General features: G+C 36.6%; 1 protein-coding gene across 1 annotated transcript in view; it reads right to left on the bottom strand.

The window, feature by feature from the left end:
- USP12 (ubiquitin specific peptidase 12) overlaps window positions 1–12,089 on the bottom strand; it is a 32,763-nt gene that overhangs the window by 3,483 nt on the left and 17,191 nt on the right. The window contains 4 exon segments of the mRNA XM_019474847.1: window positions 1,063–1,141; window positions 3,800–3,997; window positions 6,772–6,855; window positions 7,059–7,135. Of these exon segments, the coding sequence (XP_019330392.1) occupies window positions 1,063–1,141; window positions 3,800–3,997; window positions 6,772–6,855; window positions 7,059–7,135 (438 nt within the window).

The raw sequence follows: 12,089 nt of genomic DNA, 5'->3' as shown, positions 1-12,089 counted from the left end.
GTTTTCTCACTTTTGCCCTTCCGATTCTCTCCCCCATCCCACCGGGGGGGAAGCGAGCGAGCAGCTGTGTGGTGCTTAGTTGCCGGCTGGGGTTAAACCACGACAAAGTCCAATACCTGTCTCACTCATTTTTCTTCTTTTCAATTATGCAGTTCTTGTGTATTGTAAGGAAAATGTAAATTATTCATTTTATAGATTTGATTAATTTAAATAAAGTCAGGAAAAGGACGTGGACAGCACAATCATACTTCTGTTCATGCATAAGCATAGACAAGGGGGAAAAAAGGAAGATGGTAGAACAAGCAAAAAACCTGAGATGATATAAGGATACCAGCAGTTTCTGCTCTTTCTCTCAATAAAGAATAAAAGATAACTGATGAAACAGAAAGATGACAAAGTCAAAACTGGTGAAGGGGAATCCTGCTGTTCCAAGAAATTAGTTAGAAACCCTTTTTTTTTTTTTTTTTAATAAAAAAAATTCCTGGAAGCCCGGCTAATATTAGCAAGAATACCACCAGAGGCAAAAGGCTCCTGTTTCAGGGATTAACTTTTAAATTTCAGGGCAAAATCTCAAAAATCTGAAGTTTCTTTCTATTTTGATACTTGTTACACCTTTGTCTGTAACAATCCAGGATACTCAATAAAACAGACTACCAGACTGATCCATTCCATTAAATCATACGCTCCTAGAAAATATGAACAAACAGCTTGCTCCAAAAAATTGCCCTCAGAAAAGAACTGTAGTAAAACCAATTTATCTATATCCTTATTTGCCATGTCTTCTGGCCACAGGAATAGCTTATTAAACAAAGGTGAAAGACAGCGGCCATAAACGAAGAAGCTTCTTTTAAGAAGCATAAAACCCAAAATGCAATTCAAAGTATTGTATAGTCAAATTGTAAGGCGCAGCTCTGCACTCACCATTATTGCTCATTTGGACTGGGGTTGAACGCTCTTTTCATTAGCATACCAGTCCTTTTACTTTAAGTAATCATATACACAAGGAGGGTGCATGCGCTCTGGTTGGTATGAGAAAAACGTCCAGGGTTACACAAAGCTTACCTCAACAATATCATCATCAAAAAGCAACCAAAAATCATGACTCTTCACTATCGCAATATAATGTCCTCTGTTAGGGCCACTGTAAAATAAAATTAGAAAAGAACACAGACAATAACACACATGTATGTACAAACGTATTTCTTTTTTTTTTTTTTTCTTGTAGAAAAGCAATACTTAACAGTAATTAAAATGGCCACCAGTACAATTTCTGTTTGGATGTTTCTTTTCTTTTTTCCCCTCCACTTATATCATCTTCATAATGAGGTCTTACTTATCTCTACATTTAATATTGTGCTAAAAAAAGGATTACAATTTCAAATGAGGAATAAGCAGCACAGGCATTGAAAATATAAATGAAATTTAAAAAGAAGAGAGACAGAGAAGTGCATTCAAGAAAACATTCTGATGTTTCATAGGGACAGAACAGATCCCAAACTATTTCTGATCTTCAGAAAGAAAAAGCTGCTGTTCATTTACAGTCTCAATCAGGAATCTCTTTATCTGGTCCACTGTAAACAAAAACTGAATTAAACTGACAGTTTAGAAGTCTCACAAATCCTCACAGCAATGAGAAGGGCTCCCAGTTAAATTAAAACTGTTATAATCCACAGCTCTTCAGTGTATGGCAGACAAGAAATTTCTCCACAACTATGACAGAAAAAAAAAACTTTAAAAGTGTCCTATTTCTAATCAGATTTCAAGTAAAGAAATAATACACTTTCTGAAGCAGCTGAACCTTACAACTGAAAGTGGACAACTAGTTAAAGCAGTTCTGGAACTGTCTTAACTGGCTAAAAGCACTCATACAATTTTTATGTCTAGATCAGGGAAGGAAGGTTGCCATCTGTGAGGGACATGTCTGTGTACCAAGTCATATAACCCAATGAAAACAGGGTTCATCTCCTTCCACAGCTCTGACAATGGGTACGTTTCCATGACTGCAGCTTGAATGAAGGAGAAAGAAATGGTCAGAAACAGACAGGTTCTGTTTTCCCTAAAATCCAGAATGAGAGTGTCCCAGAAGACTATGGCACAAAGGCTTATTTTCCAAAACTGTCCTGGCCAACATGAGATCTAGTCATCTTACCCCTACTCTAATACTAGGTCCATCTAGGCAGTAACGGGGGTGGGGGTGGAACAAAGGGCAGTAACTGGCAACTAGAGGGCAGATCTGCCATTTTGAGGGACTTGAAAAAGTTGAAAGAATGGGCTGATAAGAACCTCAAGAAGTTTAACAAGTATGAATGCAAGGTCTTGTGCCAGACTAACTCCATCCAACAGCACCAGCTGCAAACCAACTGGCTAGGTGGGCCCAGGAGGTCAACAAGATGAGCTGTTAGCCAGCAGCGCATCATTTTGGTGACAGGGCTGAGCGTATGCAGGGTTGTACTGAAAGAGTAGAGCCAGCAGTGAAGTGATAATCCCCACCATTCTGCATTCTGGGACCCAGAACTGGACATGAGATTCCAAACATGACCTTGTCAGTTTAAGGGAGAGACTGGTAAACTGGAGGAAGTCCAGTGTCAGGCCACTACATTTGTCAGAGGGCTACAGCACCAGATGGATGAAGAGAGGCTGAGGGAGCTGGCTTTATTCAGCCTGGAGAAGACTAAATGAGGAATCCAGCTGATGTCTTCTACTACCCAAAAGGGAAGAGTTATAAAGAAATGAGAGCCAGGCTCTTCTCAGAAATGCACAGCGAAAGGACAAGAAGCAGTGGTCACAAACTGCAGCAAAGGAAATTGTGACCAGATACTGGGGGGGGAAATCACTGTAAGAACATTGACGGACTGGAACAAATTGCCCAAAGAGGCAGTGAAATCAGCCTTCCTAGTCGTGAAACTGAGCCCAGTGCAACCTAATCTAATGTCAAAGTTAGCCCTGCTTTGAGCTTTAAGTAGTTGACCTCACAATGTAAATTATTCTATGATTCTAGATGTTAGATCATCATTTTCCACTTCGGGGCTTTTATCAATCAGCAGTTTGTAGAGCAGCCATGATTTTAAGACATGAAACCATAAGAACATTTGTTGAATACAGCAAAATCAAATACAAATCTAACAGTCATATTTTGAAAGCAAGGAAACAAAGTAATCAACAAAACTCATAATTTATGGATATACTTCAGAAAATGTTGCTCAAGCCTTAAAAAAAACCCACCCCAAAGGAAATGCTTTATAAAGGAATCTGTTCTATAATGCTTTCCTTCCTAAGAAACTTTTTTTTAAAATGATCTTTAAATGTTATTACAGTTGTATGATACTGCGTGTTTTGTGGGTTTTTTTAAACATAGTTAAGTTCATGCAAAGACCTGTCATGTGAAGTACACTGTTATCACTTTCCACAAAGAATTATCATGGCAAGAAAGCCGTATGTTCTGTCAGGATTGGTAGCATCTCCCCACAACGCTTTCTTTCCTAAGAAACTTTTCTTTTAAGAGGTCTTTAAATGCTATTAGAGTTATGTGATACTGGGTGTTTTGTTTTTTAAACACAGTTAAACTTACACAAAAAGTCATGTGAAGTACACTGTTATCACTTTCCACAAAGAATTATCATGGCAAGAAAGCCGTATGTTCTGTCAGGATTGGTAGCATCTCCCCACAACGCTTTCTTTCCTAAGAAACTTTTCTTTTAAGAGGTCTTTAAATGCTATTAGAGTTATGTGATACTGGGTGTTTTGTTTTTTAAACACAGTTAAACTTACACAAAAATACCTTGTGTAAAATAGTTATTACCTTCCACAATGAACTACCACAGCAACAAGGTCATACATTCTGTCAGGATTGGTGGCATCTCCTGAGGTGTTAAATAAACGAAGCTCTAAAGGAAAAACTACTCTATAAGAGAGTTTTGTGTATCGATGCAGCTGATCCATGTATTTAAATCTCTTCAAATGGAGAGCTAGAATCATAGGCAGCTTTTTTACTTTCATCCTGAAAAAAAAACCCAACAAAAAACCAACAGTATTTCCAATATCCAGCCAAAACATTCAGTTGATATCAACAAACAGGAAACCTGTCTTACTGAAGTCTTTAAAAGATTTTGCAAGCGTTAAAAGAAGCTCAAATAATCAGGTGTTTACTAAAGGTGGATTTTAACAATTGATAGCATTGCAAATCTATTTAAAATAATAAGCTATAATATATAATAACAGCCATGATGAACCCACATAATAATTTAGACACAATGACTGCATAGCACAGAATTCAATTTTTAAACATACCTCCCCATAGCTTTCCTGAGTTCCCAAAAGCAAAACCTAGATGCCACTTGGTATACAGTGGAGGTATTAAAACAAAGTTGTTCCAGAGATCCTGTTCCAGTTGAATTTCTCAGTAAACTAGCCAAGGCAAAAAAGCTTTTTAAAATAAGCTTTGTTACACCACTTTTTTGCATATGTATTACTCCAAGTTTTCCTATCAAGCCATTCATTTAACATTGCCAAGGGATACAAATAGCCCACTGTTATTCACCTTACCTCATGCCATCCAAACAAGATAATGCTGTGCTCTAGCACAATCATTTTGTACAAATGTTGCAGCATTATTTTATGGCAGTCAAAGCCAGAAAGTGATAATCTAGTTTTATTGAGGGCTCACTGGCCCCTTTCCCTAGTTTGAGGTATTGAGATCTCGCACCAGTGCCTACAAATCCTCATCAGCCAACCACAGCTGGCCTGGCAGCAAACACAGACTTCCACTCTCTGGGCAATAGATTTGCCCTTACTAGCAGAGCGACCAAACTAGACTGTTCTGCTTCTTGGCACAGCTAGTTGCCTTAGATCAGCACTATGCTGAATTTTTCAAACTGCCTTCAGCCCCGAAAGGTAGCTCAGAAGTCTCAACAACACAGCACAGGTTTCAGACATGTCTACTAAGACTATATTTTCAGAATGTCAGGAAATATGTTTGTACCAGACAATCCTTTTTCAAAAAATATGGGTCTGGGGACAAAATCCTTAAAAACTCACCTTCCTTCCCTTTTCTCATTAAACTTAGACTGATAGTAACCTATAGGAAACCTTGCTAGACTCAAATTTTCTCCATGGCCTGCAAGGGAACTAGGAAATGAAACAAGCAGGAGAAGGGCAGAAAGATGACAGAAGCAACTATTTTTAGGGAGAGTTAAATTTTTATTGTATTACTGAGATATGGATATAATTTCTGCTCTATTTCTTTTTTCCAAATGAAGTCCTCTTCTCATAATGCAACTGTGTTTGACAACATGAACTCTTTCACTGGTGAAGAAATTCAGTACACCACCTTTGCTAGTTGAGTAGACACTATCACAGATAAGCTCCATGTTTCAGAGATGGAAGAAAACTATGACTGTAGTGAAACTGAACTTAAGCCCCACATGAAAAGCAAACTATAAACAATAAAAGCTGTGTTTTGCTAATATGGCAGTGCCTACAGTACAAGTTTATGTCAACACAGCTTATATTGGTCAGGGATCACATTACCTGCCACCAGAAAAATTGCTAAGGCAACAGAAAACAACAGGACAGACCTGGCTTCAGAACCCTCTAATACACAACAATTAGTAAGCTTAGGCAACATGTGAAAGCAGACTTTGCCGATGAGGTATGCCAAAAGCCATGTGCTGAAATCTATGGTAAACCAAATAACCAGAATCAGTGGTATAACCAGTAGAGCATGTCAGTGTTCCCACCCCTTCAACTAAATACTTTCCCAGATAATAAATACCTCACAGTATACAAAATCTGAGGTTTTTCAAAGGTGTAAGCAAGACTAGAAGAATTATTAGGCAGACAAGAATTGTCTTTAAACATAACGAATTTCAGGCTTCCACAGAGCTTCTGATGCTTTTCAGGTGCACTGTCAAGCAGAAGTTTAGCAAAACTAACTACACACTTTTAAGAAACCAGAAACTCAGTTAACAAAAGTTACAAGCATCATTACGCCATCTTAAAAGGGGCTTATAAAAAAGATGGCGGCAGACTTTTTAGCAGGGCCTGTTGTGACAGGACAAGGGGGAATGGCTTTAAACTAAAGGGGGGTAGATTTAGACTAGATATAAGGAAGAAATTTTTTACGCTGAGGGTGGTGAAACACTGGCACAGGTTGCCCAGAGAGGTGGTGGATGCCCCATCCCTGGCAACATTCCAGGTCAGGTTGGACGGGGCTCTGAGTGACCTGATCTAGTTGAAGATGTCCCTGCCCACGGCAGGGGGGTTGGGCTAGATGACCTTTAGAGGTCCCTTCCAACCCAAACTATCCTATGATTCTATGATTCTGACTGAATCAGAAAAAAAGTGCTATCAAACTGATCCTTACAGCAATTGGAAAAATTATTTTATTATCAAGACAAAACCAAGTTTTAAAAGTCACATGAAATCAGTGACTTTTCATCATTACCCATAATCTTTGATTAGTCACTGGCAGTTTGTTTCAACTTGCCTTTTTAACTTATTTTTGGTCTTAAGACCATTCTTTTCCTCATTCGTAAAATAAATAATGAACAAAGCAGTACCAAAATGCTTTATGTGGATTCTCATTACTCATGCAAGTAGGCTCATTGAATTCAAGCAAGAGGAATGCAACCAAGTTACTCTTAAGTGGAAGAAGAGTGAGAAAAATTAAGGGAAAAAGAATGTTCTCCCCCTGCCTCATACACACACAGAAGGAAACAGATTATTTTCATTAAATGCATGGGTTATCTTTTTCCCTCCCTGAGTCTGATGTACCTTTTATGTGCTTCTTGCTTACTGCGACACTCTTCACAGTAATATTTGTATTCACTGCACAGAGTTTCTGTATTGCTGAAACCCCTGAATAAAAAAAAAACAGAAATGCTATATAGGAGTTTCTTACCTGAAATATACATATAAACATGTACAATATAAACATAATTTTATACTCTTAAGTTTGCATAAACTAGAATTTGCTAAGCTTGTGAGCTTTTAGTTTTAATTCCTGCTTTCTAGGTAACAGATAAAAGACAAATTATGAAAATTCAGATTTTTGCATTTACCTTAAACAATGAGTGATTGAAGTATTCTGCTCCACATCAACTGAAAGGTCTAAGAAGTCTTCATCTTTGCTGCTTATCTGCATGAAAAAAGACCCAATAGATTATAGTTAAAACAAGTTATACTAATTTACCTCTGTTTTTCAGTACCATTTTCTATTGACAGAATGTATCTTTTATCTTATAACAGCCTTTTAAAAATTGTTACAAGTGGCCTTTCTATTTCAGAGATTTGCTAGATCTGTTTCTAATTTTGTTCAGGAAGGGAGAAGTGTGTGTGTGTCTGTGGGGGTATATAATGCCGGTTGTCATTATGCTGTGATTTCAGCTTAACAATGCAAGAATAACAATTAAAATAAAAAAGAAATTCCTAGAAGCAGAGAATAAAGTCCACCACAAATCCTGAAAAATGGTGATGGATGAAATCCACAGCTGCCCTGAAAATCAACTATGTTATTATAAGGTTTAGGAAATAGCAATCTGCAACCTTAACTTTTGTCTGCTGGTGTTTCCTCTCTGTATCTAGAGATACTCAATGCCACTGATGAGAACGTCCTCTGCCTTTTGACTCCTAGGTACAAAAGTAAATGCTTTTAGAAAAGATGCCTGGCTGCAGTTTCTTGATTGAAGGCAGGAAAAGTTAAACAGCTCCAGGAGAACTAATGTAAGTTGATCTTTAAAACATATGAGATTTATGTTCCCTTTTTATGTTTCCAGAATAAAAATAAATTTGGAAAGTTGCTCTCTGATTATCAAGAGATGAAAAGCACGCAGTTCCTAAGGGCAGCATACATGGAGAATAAAAAGAAATATACAGGTGGTCAAGACAACTGTTTTTGAGAACGAATACCACAGGGCAAATCCAAAAACGTAGGAAATTAAGTTAAAAGCTTCTGTTAATATCTGTGAGAGGACTGGGCAAGGATTCCTCCCACTCTTCTGTACCTAATCTTTCCAAGAGTAAGTGTACATGTACAAAAAACGTCACTATGCCAGTATACGTCACATCTACTACATCATTTAGATGCTGAAGTGTAATGTTTATACTTTTAAAGAGATCACAGAACATATATGGAAAACTTCCAATATGTTTTTAGGGTGGGAAAAAAAAAGCCACCTGCATCTTCAGCGTGCTGCACATTTCCTGTCTTCAGGGATGTACTGTGGTTTAGTTATGCGGACAATTCTTCAAAATATCCCATTGCAAACCACTTTTGGAACTATCAAACTTGAGTTTATAACACTAACAACCTGGTGGAAATCATCTTAGCCTAGGGATTAAGAACAGCTCAGGGAAAAAAAAACCAGTTCTAGAAAATACTCTGCTGCAGTCTTCAGCTAGGACAGCTGGAATTAAGGAGTCATGTGATCAGTGTTATTCAGACATGCAATTAGATAATTCTTCCTCTCTTGGTCTAATCAAAGAAAATTCCACGAAACAATAAAGATTTCACAGGCAGCTTTATCCCACGCAGAAGCTGTAAGGGCGGGGAGGAGATGGAGAAGAGGAAAGGGATGTGTTGTACTTGGTTAAAAAGAGATCGGTACTGAAACCAGAAGTTCGCAAAAGGAATTCTTCCATTCTTAGTGATAATACTGATAATACTGCCTTAAAGAACCTCTTCTTAGGTTAGCCAGTCCATTGTGCACTTAGGATCATGAGGAACCATTAAAGGCTTTATTGAAAGAATAGCTAAGTGGATTTTTTCCATCTATGTTGATAATTTAGAAACTGCTATTCTTAATTTTTAAGATTTTTTGAACATTAGTATTTGAACAGTACTTTTTTTACCAATATTAACTCATATAGTTTTAATTTAAAAAAAAGATAAATGATAAAAAAGTCACCCTCCACTCTAACCAGCCCCCCCTTCTGTAGAAGTTCTGGTTCAAATAAACATCACTAAGTTCCTTAGACTACAGTCACCAATGCTATATATTTCAATCATCTATAGAATGAAAAAAAGATGGACACGGTCAGAAAACCTCATCACTTGCAGAATCAAGCCCTGATGTGTTCAGAAAGCCATCTGAGTGCTCCTAACAGGAGCACCTGAATAATAGTGAAGAATTTGGGTGTTCCAACATTCTGGCTAAAGGCGATGGTCTACTGTTCTCATATTAAGGACATAATCTGCACTCAAACAGCTCAGCTGTACTCTGACGGCCAACGCCACACAGAACAGAAAACTCAGAAGGCTAACACTCATGGAATCTGTATTTCTTTCAGTCTGGAATTTCACTAGCAATGTGAGTCAGCTCACTGACAAAAAAGCTTTTGCAACTGTAGGCTCCCATATGTGCTAAGACAGAAACTATTTTTAAATGAAGATGAAACAAAGGGCATGATTTATCTTGGTTTCAAAAAAAAAAAAAAAAGAGAAAAAAAAGTAGGGCATAGTTAAGCCTTCTATAGTACCCCCATAAAAGAGACCACCGAGATTTTCCTTATTGCCTCCTCTCAGTCCAAAGTAGAATTGAGCCAAAGAATTTTATGCCTTGCAGAGAACACAAGAGCAAGACCATCAGCTGGAGAAAAACATTATCAATATGTTTGGTGCTTTTGACCCAAGACAAATTCCTATTTTTCTCTGTGGAAGTACTGCCCACATTTAGCCATTTCAAATTTAATCTTGAAGTCAATTACATTATTTTCTGGTTTACTGTTACTCTTTCCTTAAATTGTGAGAGAAATCTGTAAAACCAATGAACTTCTAGATCATTTTTATCAATTAGCCACAAAAATATGTAACATTCACTTAATCATACCGCCTCTGTCAAGGAAGCGGGAAAGCATCATAACAAGAAATCACATTAAAAGCATGTAAAGACAACTTACAATCCGTTTTGTAACTTACTCGTTTTATAGTGTGGCTTGACCCATGACACAAATCTTTGTTAAAGAATCATACCTATGTTCCTTATATTCCACTGTCCATACTTAAACTGAGGACAAATCTTTAGTCAGTTAATTTTTTATCTTAAAGATGGGCTAATGAGTGTGTCCTGGAAAGAAGCTCTTTTCTATAATTAGGACAACTGAAATTAGAATAAAATCTTGCCATGCTGATTTTAGGAACGTTGAGTAGGTTTGGCCAGTTAGAACACAAATATTCTCACTTAAAGCAAAGATATATTATGCTTTATATTTAAGTATGCATTAAATTCCAAATTTAAATAAAAAATATACTAAGGTTATTGTCTTATCATTAAGAAGCACTAATTCATCCACTTTGCTGTGTAATCCAAGTACTCCTGACATTTTAAGTTATATTTCTAAACACAGAAAGACTCTAAATACCAACAGCTTCCAATAAACATTAAAACAATCATATATGCTCACTATATTTGAAAATAAGACACTATTCACAGTAATATTACTTATTTAATGTGTCTAAATGTGTTTCTAAGTGCCCATTTTCAGGTCACTGTGTTTTAATTAGACCCAAGCTGATATATTGAATAGACAGAAGCTGATAAAATAATTCCCAGATTATTAGTGCTTGGAAAACAAAGGCCCTAATATACTAAAAAACAATGTGTATTAGAACACTGAATTTAAAATTCAACTGTCCAAGGAGGCACAGTGGCAAACAGATACGGTGTATCCTATTCAGCAATAACTAACAGAAAATAGAACTGAGCAATATTAGTAGAACTCTCAAAATTGTGATAGGCCTGATAACTAATAAAATACGCTGGCATATCAGCATATCAGCATTTTAAAATTGTATTAAGGACTGTACCTAGATCAAAATCCTGACAGCAGTGATTCACTATGCCACAGTGAGGAAAGGTAATGGTGTCAGTCATGTTAAGAGACTAGGCTAAACTCATGTTTCAAGAAGAAAAAAAATCTGTTCAAGAACTAAAAGAGAAGCAATTGACAGTTGCCATGAAATAGTTATTAGGGAGGGGAAATCTACCAGGAAAAAAAATATGGTAGCTAGAAATCAGCACCTAAATTATTCAAAATGCCATGACCTACTGATCTACAGTCTGCAGTTACATTACATATGACATTAGAAAGCTATTTTCTTTGAAATAAAAGAGGTGGGTATTTCTAGAAGACAGAGAAAATTACATGTGAAATATATAGATTTAATCCGATTAATTCCTCCTTTCCAACATCATGCTTAAATATGTGCATTACCTAATTAAGGAAAATAGGTATGAAGAGTCATACAAAAAATACAGTCATTTAGCTTTTTACAATATCTAAGGCACAGACTATGACTGAATTACCGTAATTTTCAAATTGTGCTGCTTTTTCTCTTTCTCAAGCAGGTAAAATTCAATTATAAGTTTTTCTGAAATATAGGATTTCTCTTACTGTAGAACTATTCTCAAAGAAAATTTTAGTATAGCTTACTCAAAGCAGGAGTTTATTTCTCAGGGTCTAGTATTAGAAGAATTCCTGTGGACAGACATTTAGGAAAGGATTACTTTTCCTGCATGTTAAGTTAAGTTCTTTGAGAATCCCAGTCTACTGTCTCAGTGCCAAAAGCCAACCATAGTATCTTGATTTCAATGGCTTTAAATTTAAAAACTAGAAATCGGTGGAAACTGATTCAGAATACTTATGTATGGAATGTATCACTAAGCATGACATTAAGTTATTAAGACATTAAATTTGAGAAGAAGTCCACATCCCCAAGTAGCAGGCTTTATTGTTCTTAGGAAAACATCAATTTAGAATTTTCTAATCTAAATTTTGAAGTTCATTATGATCACACTGACAAAAATTCAATTCAGAATTTTCCTAATATTGGCCAAAAGCCTTTTCCTACAATTCATGCATCAGCTGCTGAAATTTTCTCACTAACAAAGAAAAAATGCAAATGTTCATACGAATGTAAGATTTCTAAAGAAAGAAACTAATCTAGTATGTTAGTCTGTTGGGATACTGTCCTGGTTTCGGCAGGGATAGAGTTAATTTCCTTTCTAGTAGCTGGTACAGTGTTGGATTTAGGATGAGAACAAAGTTGATAATGCACCGATGTTTTAGTTGTTGCTAGGTAATGCTTACACTAG

The sequence above is a fragment of the Aptenodytes forsteri genome, unplaced genomic scaffold (assembly GCF_000699145.1).
Source record: "Aptenodytes forsteri isolate BGI_AS27 unplaced genomic scaffold, ASM69914v1 Scaffold155, whole genome shotgun sequence".
Lineage (NCBI taxonomy): Eukaryota > Metazoa > Chordata > Aves > Sphenisciformes > Spheniscidae > Aptenodytes > Aptenodytes forsteri.
This window is presented reverse-complemented; position numbering and strand designations above follow the sequence as displayed.